The following is a 13,925-nucleotide window of genomic DNA, read 5'->3' as shown; positions in this document are numbered from 1 at the left end:
GCCAAAACATAAACGTGGCGTTTTCTATATTCACCACACGAGGGCGACGATGAGCTCACTGTTTTCTACAGTCATTGGTTTCTCCAGCCAAGCAACCAGCGGTGGCATCAACACTAGCAGACGGTCCAGTGAGTCGCTGGGCTCGTCTACGTTCCTCGGAGATGGCGTCCCTTCTGCAGCCAGATAGAGTTGTCTATCTGGTTCGTGGGGAGAAAAAAATTAGAGCCCCCCTGTCTCAGCTTTATTTCTGTCGCTACTGCAGTGAGCTACGATCTCTGGAATGCGTGTCTCACGAGGTACGTTAGTGTTTTTCTCATCATCCTCCGCTAACAGTTAGCCTTTTCTAGCTACTTTGTTACCTTCTGTTAGCTTTGACAGGCGGGAGGGACTAGTTCAGCCATATGCTGAGTTGTCTTGCCAAGCCGTTTGTCAATCAAACGGTCCCCTAATCTCATTGGTTGTACGGTTTCACTTCCGCTTGTTGAAAGAAGCAAGCGCAAGCTAATGAGCCGTTGCTATCTGTCGGCTTTAGCATTAAACGCACAGGTTAGCTTATATAAAGCTGTGGGTGGCATGTTCTCTAATTAAAACAAGTACACAAGCAAAATATTTTGATGTCGGTCTGTCCTTGCTAACGCCCTCACTGTTAAAACCTTGTAAACCTAACTCAAAGTTACAGACACCACGCCCAGAGCGATTTAGCTAGTAGCATCACCATCATCACAAAATACCCTGACGAATATTTGTTAATATACTACTACTTGATTGAAAGCTTAACTTTTACTTCATTGAAGAATAGATAAAAATGAAATAAAACGGGTTCCCCTGTTTCATGGTACCATACTGTTCTAAGGAATGGTACAACGATAATCCTATTTATTCCTCATAACACTGTTGGTAATCCAGCAGTTGGGAAGCGTGTTTAAAATACACTTTAAGACTGACTTCTCTGTGTTCAGGTGGACTCCCACTATTGTCCCAGCTGTTTGGAAAACATGCCGTCTGCAGAGGCTAAGCTTAAAAAGAACAGGTAAGATTGATCTGCTTTTCTTTGCAGATTCGTAGAAAAAGCTTCGTGTTTATATTCCACCCCTTATGTCACTATGTAATTAGCGACCTTAGTTTCATTCTTAATTATTGGTGTGCTCTGTTGTAGGTGTGCAAACTGTTTTGACTGCCCGTGCTGCATGCACACACTATCTACTCGGGCCACCAACATCCCAGCTCCTCTGCCTGATGATCCTACCAAGACAGCCATGAAGAAAGCGTACTATTTGGCCTGCGGCTTCTGTCGCTGGACCTCAAGAGATGTGGGCATGGCTGACAAATCAGTTGGTGAGTGCTAGTTCACTAATCCTAGTTAACCTTTTTTGGTCAAGGCTGTATTTGTTCTCTGTGACTGTCTAAAGTCTGATGTTTGCATTTTGTTCACTGCAGCCAGTGGTGGATGGCAGGAGCCGGAGAACCCTCATACTCAGCGGGTAGGTTTTTTTTTCCACCCTGTGGCCATCTAAATTTTTCTCAAGTTGCTCACATGTTTCCTGATAACACATTGCTTGCTTTTAAACTGATGTGCCCCTGAATAAGTGACACCCTCAATAACACAACCCAGGCTAAACTGAAATAGCTGAACATTTGCTTAGGCTACAAAACTGACATGCACGAACTGCACATGCTCCCATTTATTTATTTATGTCTTGCAATGAGCGTCTTTACACACATGTAGTTATTGCAGGAAGTCAACTGTTTTAATTTTTGCAGATTATTATTATTCCACAGTTTTCTACAGCTTAATTTAAGTCTATCACATTTTAATACAATCATACGAACTTGTAAAAAAAATTACATAAGTTGCGTTTACTAAGACCAGTATCAGCCAATAATATTCTCCAAGCTATTAATTAAGAAAAAAAACTATATTGCATATAGGGACATAATAAATTTGTGATAATATAGGTATTGATATGAACCTATACTATATGTAGCATAATGTATCCAGTTCTCTTTTAAATTACAATATAGTCTGTTTTTATAAAAGTACATAAAGAACTGATTCTTGTTTGTTTGCTCCAGATCAACAAACTGATTGAGTATTACCAGCAGCTGGCCCACCGAGAGAAGCAGGAGAGGGACAGGAAGAAGATGGCCAGGAGACGACAGTGCATGCCCCTGGCGTTCTCGGTACTCTGCTCTCTCTGAGCCCCACAGATGAACAGCTTCATGTTAGCTGTTGCCTCTGTGTGATTTGTCGTTATTGCGAATAGCAGCAATAAATTGCAAATAACAAACTAATTTACATAGACTTTGATTTAAATAATAAATACAGAAATATTTCTTTGTGTCAGTAAGGATGTAATTTGATTTGCATGCTTTAAGCCAAAGCAGGCGGGAATAGACTTGCTGTGCTTGGTTTACAGATTCACACCATGCCCATGCTGTTACCCTGCTTAAGAAACAAATGTCATGGTAGTCACCAGTGTGATTTGCCTGAACGTTGCGGAAAATGTGCACAATGAGTTTTATGCCCCCCTGCTTTGGATGTGGTCTTCACGCTTTGTTAGCTTGGTGCATTGTTCACACCTGCCGTTTTCTTCTTTGACAATTAACATCCATTAATGCAAACCCGTCTTTCCTATCGCGCAGTGGAGCCACTTAAGCTGTGATATCCTGCAGTTGTTTTCCATCACTGATGCATTTCTGTTGCCGTTGCATGTCACCAAATATCAATAATGTTTTGCTTGATCGCTTTGGTTTCACCTTGTTCTTTATTCTCTCCTTTTTCCTTTTTTTTCTTTGCTTATGCACTCTGACATTTTGGTTTTTATCCCCCAGCAACACACTATTCATGTGGTGGTGAGTTGTACTTTTTCACAATTTGGGTATTCTCATCTTTTACAGTAGCACTGTTTTCTTTTTCTATCTGTTCTTGTCTGCTCTGTTACTGACTGACCTCACAGATCACATGAATGTTTCTTGGGTAAATGAGACCGAGATCCACACAAGGAGAGCCTTTATGTTGATTAGAGGGAGGGAAGCAACAGAAGATCTTTCTCTTTCAAGACATTTATTCATTAAATATGAGTTGATTCTCTTCCTCTAGTCTAGAGTACAAAGGCTCTTCTTTCTCTCTCTTACCACTGCTAATTTTAACAATTTGTTCTTTATTTGTTGTTTTTCCACTTCTTTACATTTTTTTTTATTCTCAAAACTTGCCATAAACTACATTTTTTGGGTCAGGATGTTGTGTTGTATTTGTCATGTAGATAAATAACTGTAGATGCATATTTATAATCATCTTGACATTTCAGTGTTCACTAGGCTAGATCTCTGATCATGTTTTGTCCTCCAATTCTACTCAGGAAAAATATGGCCTTGGAACCAGACTGCAGAGGCAGAGGCCTGGAGCTCCACTATCAAGCCTGGCTGGCCTTTCGTGAGTTTTTTTTATATTTTTATTATCATGTTTATCTGCAGTTATTGCAGCTTTTAACACATCCCATCAACCGGTTTTGTCCTTTTGAACTTTTTTTGACTTTCAAGGTCAGCACCTCAGTGACTCAGATTAATTTTCTGCCGTCCACAAACCATTAGTTTGATTAATTTCAGGGTGCCATAAAAATGAATTTACAGAGCCTTGGAACTTGTCTTTAGATACTTATTGTAGTTAATCCATCACAATGAACAGTTTGTCACCTTTTTTCTTGTTCTCAAATTGCATCATCACCTTGTACTGATATAATTGTTAACAGAGATCGCTCACCAGAATTCATTCAAGGACCCTGCCTAACATTTTGGATTAATGATTAGCTGACAAAAGGCAGCGTATTGATAAACTATGCTGTCAGACCGAGGGGACGAATGTAAAGCTGGCGAGGACTCTCTGAAAAGAGTGATGTGTACTTGGTTGTCTCTTGTTTCAAAGGACTCTTGTTCAGTAGCCAAGTATGAAAAGTTGGATGCCCTTGAAGGCATCAACCTTAAGTTTTCCAAAGTTTCTTTGTTCTAACTGTAACCGTGCAACTTTTATGTGAGTAGGGTATTTATAAAGAGCTAGAGCCTCCAAAAATACCTGCACTGTTTGTGTTGCAGTGTATGTAATTAACTTCCAGTTACTTTAAAGACTGTCATTAAAGATAAATAACAGCTGTTATTTCTCTTTTCTTTCTTAAAGAGAAATAACAGCTTATTAAGCAGTATGTTAATGTTAATCTAATTAGCCTCAAAGAGGGTGAAGACCAGAAGGAGATCACCATTGAACCAGCCCAGGCACTTGATGAGGTGGAGCCCCTGCCTGAGGATTGTTACACCAGACCCATCAATTTACCTGAAGGTATGGTCTTATCTGGTGCTCGCTGAACAGTACCGAGAGCTTGTCAAAGTGAGGTCAAGTTGAATCTGTAATTTCTCTTGTCTTGCAGTGACCACGCTGCGACAGCGGCTTCTGCAGCCAGACTTCCAGCCTGCAGGGGCGTCTCAGCTCCACCCAAGACACAAACACCTCCTGATGAAGCGCTCGCTGCGCTGCAGGGTCAGCACCTCTTCAGGCTTTTAGTGTTCCATATCTATCAAAGCCTCTCTTTTAATAGATTATATTTACATGAGTCTTTTTTTTTTCCCCTTCTTCAGAAATGCGAGCACAACTTGAGCAAGCCAGAGTTTAATCCTACTTCAATCAAGTTTAAAATTCAGCTGGTGGCTGTGTGAGTGCTGCTCTTCTGTTTACGTTTGAAGCATTTTTTTCTCAGCAGTTTATCGTCAAGTATAAATGTTGTTTAGTTGGATGACTGTATAAAGACGTCGGGACATTTTTCATGCAAATGCATGAGCACATTAAATGGAGACAGTTTTCACTGTGTGCTTTTTCTTCTTTTTGTTTTGTTTTCAGGAGTTTAGACATTAGGTCACTCTGACTGAATGTTTAGTGATCTTTGGTGTGTTAGTGTATTGACTGTCTGCCTTCCTCTTCCTCCCACAGGAGTTATATCCCAGAAGTGAGAATTATGTCCATTCCAAATCTCCGGAATGGGAAGGTCAGTGTCTGCACGAACTTTGGTAGATTATCTTGTATTTTAGATTTTTTTTTTTTATTCTGTGCACACTGCCAGCAAAAAGTTTGTACATGCCTTCTCATTTAATGTTTTTTCTTTATTTTCATGGCTATTACATTGTAGACACATCTCTGCATGTGTACACGACATCTGCGATTTTCCAAAATGAATTTTATCTGGTCTATTTTTAATTATTGATGCATGAAAGCTCTGGGAATTTGAAGTAAAAACCATTTCAGGTGACTACACCATGAAGCTCACTGAGACAAGGCCAAGGGTTTGCAGAGCTGTCAACAAAGCAAAGGGTGGCTACTTTCAGGAATGTAAAATATAAAACATGTTTTGAGTTATTTAACACTTTTTTGTTTACTACATGATCCCATATGTGTTCATTCATAGTTTTGATACCGTCTGTGAGAATCTACAATGTAATTAGGCTTGGAAATAAGGAAAAACCATTAGTGTACACATAAACTTGGAAACGATGACAAGCATTTGCCTTATCTTTTTTCTTTCCTGCCATTCGCTGTTTAGGAGAGCCAGGTGCTGCTGACCCTGACCAACCCAGTGGAGAACATCACCCGTGTCTCACTGACCTCTTGTGAGGAAAATGACCCTGATGAGATTAATAGCACTGCAAAGGTATTTTATTTTATTTTTTTTAATCGCTTCTATTGACACACAGGCACAACAGTCGATCCGAAATTGATACAAAACTTTGTAACTTTAATGAAGTTTTTAAAATCTCTTGTAAGTAGAGCTGGGCGATATACGATTTTTTCATATCACGATATGTTTTTTCATTTCAGGCGATAACGATATCTATCACGATATAAGCCAAATAACTATATTTGTAAGATTTAAATGTGCCGTTGCTCACAAGTAAAATGTGAAATAATCAGCAGCTTGTTTTGATTTAAATATTTATTTCCCATAATAAGTTCAACAGGGTAGATGTACTTAAGGAACATGAGACTTTTTCAGATAAAGGCAAATATTGCAAACTACACAAAAGGCAGCCGCTAAAGCGTTTAAGTTTCAAAATAGAACAAATGAAACAGACTAAATTGTCAATTCCACTTAGAAACAAAATATTAATTCTAAAAATAAATCTTAGTTTGTTTTACAGAAGAACAGACAAAATTGACTAACTTTTGTCAATATCAAATAAACTGAGAACTAAAAGGAAATTCTCAATCTCTCCTTGTTGTATAGCTGAGCTTTTCAAACAGTTTTAACAGTTACTTTAGTGTGACAAAAGCCGAATGACGAATTAGCGCTTTCAGTCAGACATTGAGCATGCACCGGTTTATTGTATTTCCAGACTTGCTTTCGGCACAATTCTTCTCTGGCTCTGCCGTTTGACAATCTCTCCGGCATTGGAACCATCATGTTTTCTCCTCGGTAACCTTCGGTCACGCTCTCGGTTGATTTTTCTCTAGTCGGCACACTCATTTCCTCCATTACCCGGGCGGCACGGCGGCTGGCTGCTTCCCAAACAAATACACATGTCCGGCTTGGCACTTCGCTGCGGCTATGCTTGGTTCGGCTCTGCGCTAGTTAATTTGGATTGACTGTTCTTTTTTCTTTTTTTTAAGAGGACAAGAGAGATGAGGCCTATCGCAATAGTTTAACTTTTCTATCGAGAAAAAGTTATTTCGCAATACATATCGTTATTGTTCTATCGCCCAGCTCTACTTGTAAGTTCTCAATTTTTTTCTTTTGTTTTGCCTGTTGACATTTTAGAAAGCAACCACAAATGCATCCAGTGAAAGAAACTTCAGACTGCAAATATTAGACTTGTTTTCAAAATGATAACCAGAAGAGCCGCTCTTATAGATAATTAAAGACTTATCTGTTATTTTTAACGGAGGTTTGTAATATCATTAATAGGTTCAAAGAATCCAGTTATTTCACTGATTTCCTTTCTGAAATCTGTATCTTTGTGGTAAACGAGCCCAGGTGCTTGACTGGGTGTGTGTGACCGGTCACTGAAAGAAAACATTTGGTGTGGTATGAAACAAAAAATATGACAAAAGAGGCCCTCAAGCAGCAAGATAATGCATCAAGTGAGAAAAGGAAAGTGTTTGGATTTCACAAGTGCAGCAGTTGGTCTCCTCAGTCCACAAGCAGTGATAGAAAAACAGGTGATGCAACACGGTGGTAAACTTTTATTTTTTTCCTAGTGTGCTGGCACCAAATACAAAATGTGCATATGTTAGCCATTTTGTTCTATACTTATACCTTATTTATTCAAATTTTACTCAGCAGCTCGGCTGTTTTGCAAATTGGCTTGTCTGTAGCCTTCGCGTCATCTCTTCATACTGTTAGTCACAGCTAACAGTGCTGCCTGGTGCACTGAGGCTCTCTGACTATAGGCGTTTTTTTATTACCAGCCTCTTTAGTGATGAAGTCATGGGCCAGCTCGAGTAAGGTAGAGCTCCTGGCCAAATAAGAGCATCCTGATGACCCATTTCCATTGACATTATGGCCAAACGGAGAGTGCAGTCCCGGCTTTCTGCTCGATCTGATATACAAACACCTGAGGGATATTGCGAACCATATCAAGCTATGCTCGGTTGAGTTTTATCGCTACTTCTCATGGCTAAGTTCACCCACCTCCTACATATCTTTTATGTACTACATCTGTTCTCTCTGTAAGTCTTTTGACAGCTGAAAAGAAGCATCAATTTTAGCAAAAAGTGTGATTCAGTTGACTTATTTTCCCCCTTAAACACAACACAGATATAACAGTCAGACGAGCATGAGTTTTTATGTGAGGTGTCAACTTCAGAAAAATACATCTTTTTATTTAATAACCACCATTGTTCATTTTAAGATGCGATTAACTTAGAAAGAAGTGTAATAATTCATCTTAATGTGACTCTAACATTTAAAATCTTGCTGTAAACATTACTGCTTGTTATTTTTTTCAGGTTTTAGTGCCCAGTAAGGAACTACTCTTAGCAGGAAAGGATGCTGCTGCTGAGTATGATGAACTAGCCGAACCTCAGGACTTCCAGGACGACCCAGAGTGAGTCAACACACAAACCCACGCTTGCTCTTTAACAGTAATGGCATGAGAAAACACCCTCACTCCACTTGATATCTCTGTCTTTTCCACAGTGTTGTTGCCTTCAGGAAATCCAACAAGATTGGTTTCTTTATCAAAGTGATCCCTCAGAAAGAAGAGGATACGGATGTCACGGTTTCTTTTAAGATCCGACATGACTTCCGCAACCTCGCCGGTCCCATCCGGCCGAGCGAGGAGGGAGCCGACACTGCCACTGAAGCCATCTGGCTCACTCACCACGTGGAGCTGAGGCTGGGACCCCTCGCTTCCTGAACCCAAGTACTGCGTTCACCAGTGTTAGGCTCTTCGAACTAATACCATCAAACTGGGATTAATTTAATTTAAAACTGATTTCTGATTCAGCTCATTGAAGCTTAAGGATAATTTGGCACCTTTAAGGCTTTCAGATGCTGTTGTTATGCTTTGGCTTAAGTCACATCAGCAGATCCCTGTGCTGCACAGTTTATAAAACTATATGAAACCATGACTTGTTGCACACTTAACTGATAACTATAGATTCTTGGTCCGGTTTATTGTTGCCTAATGTACCAAAAACCTCCTCTTTCTCATCTTAAACACTTTATAGTTCATCAGTAAGAGGCAGTTTAGCATGTGGTTACATAGAGGGGACAGATCCTTATTATATGCATATCGTTTCTGACTAAAATGAAGCTTTAATTTGATTAAATATATATGCCATATTTGTTGCTCCCAGCCTTTCTCTCCACACCCTTGACGAACGTTTTGTCTCAGCTGTGTTGTGCTGTGGGTATTTTGTGAGTTTTTTGTCTCTGCTGTTTATAGATTATAGAAGTTTAAGTTCGAAGTCGAGGGAGTGGGATTATAAAAAGATGAGCAGAATCAGAAATCAGAATAGAGAACAATCTGTGTGAATCCCAGCCATGAATCTCTCTCACACACACACACACGCCTCTGCGCTTTTAGCTTGTGTATCCTTCAGACAGCAGTAGGAGAATAACATGCATGCTTCACATATATAATAAAAAACCATACATGCTACACAGTATCATCACAATTATTGATTCCGTAGTATGTTTAAAAAGGATCTCCTTTGGATAGATATGATCGTTTTATTATTGTCTGAAGTTGCACAGTAACCTAATGGCACTGTGAGGAGGATTCATGAGAAACTGTACAAATGACATGAAGTACAAAGTGCCCGTCATTTCTGTGTATTGAAACACTATTTTTGTCTGATTTGAAAACTTGCTTTTGGTTCATAGACCTCACTGACCTCAATGTCAGTGCGTATTGTTAGCTGCTGCCAGTTTTCTTTTTGGTCTTGGTTAAAAAAAACAAAAAAAAAACTGTCCTTACATCACAGTTAATCATCTGTGTTGGCTAATAAATAATGCTGTCAAAGAGAAAGCGTAAATGTCTTATGTTCTAGGTTGATGCGAGTTTTAAAGTGGTTATTCCAGGCTGTGCTCCACTCTGCTTTTGACATAAAGCTGGGTTTCTAGCACTTTTCCTGCTGCTGTGCCTGAAAACAGTGCTATTAAAGCAAATGGCTTAAAACTGTAAAGCTGCTGACTTGAGATTTATTAGACTGCCTGTTATAAAAAGAAAAAGTAGTTTAGAAATCTATCAACAAAGTAAAAATGACTGAATTCATGTTTTTGTTTTCAAATTGGAGGCGTCACACTGGACTACATAACATCCAACCAATGAAACAAATTTGTCCAGGAATGCAAGTAAATGACTGTAATTTGGCATCTTAATTAAAAATAAAGAATTAAAAATGGTACATTAAAAAAATTAATAGATAACAATAATTATATTTTGGCATAAAAAATAAAAAAAACCTCTTGCACATACTGGTGGATTAACTATTACAGAAACTCAGAAAACGGATTTTACCATTGCTGTTAATTTAGGGCAGCTGTGATGGAAACCTTACATTGCATTGCGAATAATCAGTTGCATTAAGGTTCAGGTGATATTTTTCCAAGTTCATCACTGCAATGAGCCAATGTAGAGCGATGGCTTTAAAAATATTGTCATATTTTAAAGCTTTTTTTTAAATAAAAGACTTAATTCATGTAATAGGAAACACGTTTGATTTGATCTCTATAACTATTTCTCTATGATTCTTTATATATTTATTTATTTCTATATCTTCAATTAAACCTCCATTTATGATATAGATTTTGTCAATGTAGTCTGCACTGTAAAAATTTAAGTGTAATTAATATTTAAATGACCTACAGCATTGAAAAGAAGAGAGAAGTAAAGATGTTTCTGTTTTCAGCTGAAGTCTTCCAGTAATTTGTTCTGTAATAAAGGGTTTTTTAAAAATTAGGAAGGCAGAACTCTTATATATCAGTTTTGCATATATTGTATCATTTGGATGTACACATAATACATAGAGTAGTGGATCTGAAGTAACATCAGTTCCCCAAATCTGTTTAATCCTGTAATAAGCTTTTTGATCACGTGTATCAGACTTGCATTTTTGTCTGTCATTCACTCTCACCACAAGATGGCGCCATAGCCAAATAGTTTTTAAACATCAGCCACACAAGGAGCTCTGGGAGGACATGAGAGCAAGCACAAGGCAGCCTTGATCTTGAATTTCTCTGCATGCTGAAAACATCGATCGATAGCAATCGTGGCTGTGAAAAAGCAGTTTTTTCCTTTAATCTGGGAAAAATATTTTCATAATGAGCGCAAAGCTGTTTATCAGCATCCAAATCATTAGAACGAGATGCCCTCTTATCACCACGAGGAGCAGAGAGTAAAAGAATTTGTACTCCAGCAGATACCGTTTTATATTTAACACGTATCCGTCATGTTGGGAGGGATGATTTGCGTGCTCGTGTCGTTTATTGCTTCTGAAAAGGCAGATCAGATATGTGCGATGCTGGTATGTTGCAGCTCCCCGATGAGGCCCTCCGCTGTGTAAACAGACCCACTCCGCCTGGGCAATAAAGCCATGATTTTCTTTTATCTTCACCAGATATAAACAGCCCAGAAAAGTGGTCTCTGTGAGAGCCATAAATCACCACTGAAGATGAGGTAACAAAGCACACATGGGGCGGGGGAGTGCCAGACCACTGAAACAGCACAGGCTCCCTCTTCAAACACAGCTGACGATAGCAGTAGCTGATTTCAGTGCCCTGCAGTGGCGTACCAAGCAAGCACTTGCTGGGCTCCTGCTCTACTACTGGGAAAAAAAAAAAAGTACTGTATTTCAAAAAGGCAAATTCTAAATGTGTAATTCGTGGCCATCATTTTTATTCGCCTAAACCGACGTGACCGATGGAGAACGACTGAATATGGTGATTTATGCAGTCATCTTTTAACTGACTCATGAGCAGCCCTTGAATGATCCCCAAACACACCGTCTGGAGGACAAATTCTGGATCGTTCTGGTCAGGATAATATTTTCCTGGATCAAGACAGGAATTATTTCACGCTCAGCATCAGCGTGTTCTTATTTGCAGAACCTCACACTGTAAACAGCACAGAAATCTGACCTGTGACTGTGTTATCGGGATTAGAAATGAATATCATAGGGTTTTCAGCAGTGCCTGTATAGTAAGTAGGTTAGGCAAGGGCCTGCTCATTTAATGTCTCTCCTGCTCCTCTATCTTTTTTTTTTCCCCCCTTTGAAGACTTAACAACTTTATTTATAAAGACACACGCAGCCAGCCTTGACCAGATGAAAAATTCCTCACTGAATTACAAGTCTGACTGCACCCAGGACCTTTCCACAATTACGTCATCGCCCAAACCGCCAGTAACTCACCCACAGAGGAAGCATGACACAGACAAACAAAAGAGGAGAGAAGCAGTGCCTTAGTGGAGGAAGAAAACTCTGTTAATCTAAAAAAAATAATAATACAGAAATATGTCCAACTACTTTTTCTCCGTGCCCCTTATTTCATAGGCCAACCGTGCTATGCTCGGGGATTGAGGTTGTTTCCTTTGTTAGCTGTCACAATACTTATGACATGTCCTTTACTGGGCATTAGCCCAGGTACAAAAAAAGATCTCTTTTTAGTCTCGTTGTTTTTTTGTTTTTTGTTTTTTTTTTTAGTTTTGTGAACAGGAAGCCCAAAAGGTGCTCAAAGTGATGAATCACCTCTTCCATTTTCTGCTCACCAGACCATCATCTGGTTAATTAGTTGTAATTGATGATGTCTACCCAGATGAATAACTGTTGAGGCATGGGGGATTTCAGAGCTGGGAAAGCCAAAACTGTGAAACCTTAGCTTTTCAGGAGGCAAAAAAAAGTTCACTTTCGCCTCCGATGTGCTTTGAAATTCTCATTCCAATTTCTCTTGCTTTGCTTTCGCTCTCTCCACAGTCTGACGACTGTAGGCTGGATGGAATGTTTGTTTTGGATGCAGGGTTGAAAAAGAGAAAGCAGCTGACCTTCAACACTCTCTCGGAAACTCTGTCTGCCTTAACTGACACACATGCAGCTACGCTCTCTGCTTTATTTATAATCTTATCAATAAAGGCTGTATGTTGTCAGGACCCCAGACTGGGGCCAGTGCTAAGAGGGAACCCTGTGAGGTCCCCGGAGGATGGAAAATTTGCTCTTTGCTGGACATCTTCTTGCTCAATTGAAAACTTAAGTAGAAAAGAGATTTGATAAAAAGTGTAGCTAGTGAAGGAAGTAATGTCTTTTGAAGAAAAAATGTACAATTTACGAAGCCCTAACTATGTTAACTTATCATCTGATCGCCTTAAAGCATAGAGTCTATAATAGAGGAAGGTTTTGTTTTGGAATGAGAAATGACAATATTTGAATGAGAGGGTGTGCTGCTAAAACATATATGCTTAAAAAGGTGCCGACATGAGCAGAGTCTGTCTGGACTAACCTGTGACACTAATAAACTTTAAAGGTACAGTCAGGCATTTATTGAAACTATTTAATAGAAAAAAGAATATTGTACTCATAAATGCACATTGATTATTGTGTAATTACGTCTCCCAACAAATTGATGTTTTCTCATAAACTTAGAATAAAGTTTTGATTAAGAATTAAGCCACCATGTTGACCCACCTTACAGTGACCGAGGTGGGCGTCGCTGTTTGCTTTATTGTGTTTTATGTATGCGTTTGGAGACCAGCCACATATGTAGAATGCCAAAGGTGGAGGAGAAGGGAACTCGTAGTTTTTGACTGCTGCAGGCAAATTTTGATACGTTTCAGACTCAACATATGAAAGATCACATGTACTGTATGTTTTATCATCTGTTAGGGGGTCTCCTTCACTAAAGAAGGAGAAAAAAGACAACATGACAGGTGTCTTAATAAAAAATGTCATGTTCTTCCTCCGCACCTGAAGCCTCATCTCCTAAACTCAGAGCTCTAAATCACAAAAACTTGCATAAACATGCTCTTTTATTCCTGATATTGTTTCAATTACATTTGTACATCTGACAACGAACTGGCGAAACATCAACAGTTAACAAGTGAACAAAGACAGTTTCAAGAATGCTGGCTAACAGCAGCTAACAGACACTAACAGCAGCTAACAGGGGCTAACAGCAACACCCACCATAAGAAAAATTCAGGATATCCTGAACAACTTACCTCAGTATCTCTGTGTTTAGACAGAAGTGAGATTCACTGACTCATTAACTTGTATCAGACTTCTTTCACAAAGTTTTACAGCCTCCTCCAGAATAAGTACATGTGGACACCACAGGATATAGACAGCTGAGGTAAACAGTGGACTGATAGCCTACACTCATTGCAGATCAATGGCGGCCAGAGTTGTTTGTCCTTCAGCAGCCACCGTAGCTGGAATTATGCACTTGAACTGG

General features: G+C 39.3%; 1 protein-coding gene across 2 annotated transcripts; it reads left to right on the top strand.

Annotated features, from left to right (window-relative positions):
* The first annotated feature begins 36 nt into the window (after positions 1-36).
* On the top strand, positions 37-9,506 carry dctn4 (dynactin 4). 2 transcript variants are annotated; one of them, XM_005719638.2, is made up of 14 exons: positions 37-296; positions 960-1,030; positions 1,157-1,335; positions 1,438-1,481; positions 2,074-2,181; positions 2,833-2,853; positions 3,360-3,433; positions 4,218-4,330; positions 4,419-4,528; positions 4,627-4,700; positions 4,976-5,030; positions 5,583-5,690; positions 7,985-8,082; positions 8,175-9,506. In XM_005719638.2, the coding sequence occupies exons 1-14, from the start codon at positions 162-164 to the stop codon at positions 8,392-8,394; spliced, it is 1,410 nt and encodes a 469-aa protein (XP_005719695.1). In that variant the 5' UTR covers positions 37-161; the 3' UTR covers positions 8,395-9,506. The 2 variants fall into 2 exon arrangements, with proteins under 2 accessions (XP_005719695.1, XP_005719696.1); XM_005719639.2 differs by lacking the exon at positions 2,833-2,853.
* The last annotated feature ends 4,419 nt before the right edge of the window (positions 9,507-13,925 follow it).

Source organism: Pundamilia nyererei, unplaced genomic scaffold (genome assembly GCF_000239375.1).
Source record: "Pundamilia nyererei isolate P.nyererei 1_Seehausen unplaced genomic scaffold, PunNye1.0 scaffold00001, whole genome shotgun sequence".
Taxonomy (NCBI): domain Eukaryota; kingdom Metazoa; phylum Chordata; class Actinopteri; order Cichliformes; family Cichlidae; genus Pundamilia; species Pundamilia nyererei.
This window is presented reverse-complemented; position numbering and strand designations above follow the sequence as displayed.

What these genes read in the sequence shown, in the direction of transcription:
- dctn4 (XM_005719638.2), top strand. Translation starts at nt 162, where the DNA reads ATGGCGTCCCTTCTGCAGCCAGATAGAGTTGTCTATCTGGTTCGTGGG. An exon ending in AGCGCTCGCTGCGCTGCAGG is followed by an intron (nt 4,529 to 4,626) that starts GTCAGCACCTCT and finishes CCCCTTCTTCAG; the next exon opens with AAATGCGAGCACAACTTGAG. An exon ending in AGATTAATAGCACTGCAAAG is followed by an intron (nt 5,691 to 7,984) that starts GTATTTTATTTT and finishes TATTTTTTTCAG; the next exon opens with GTTTTAGTGCCCAGTAAGGA.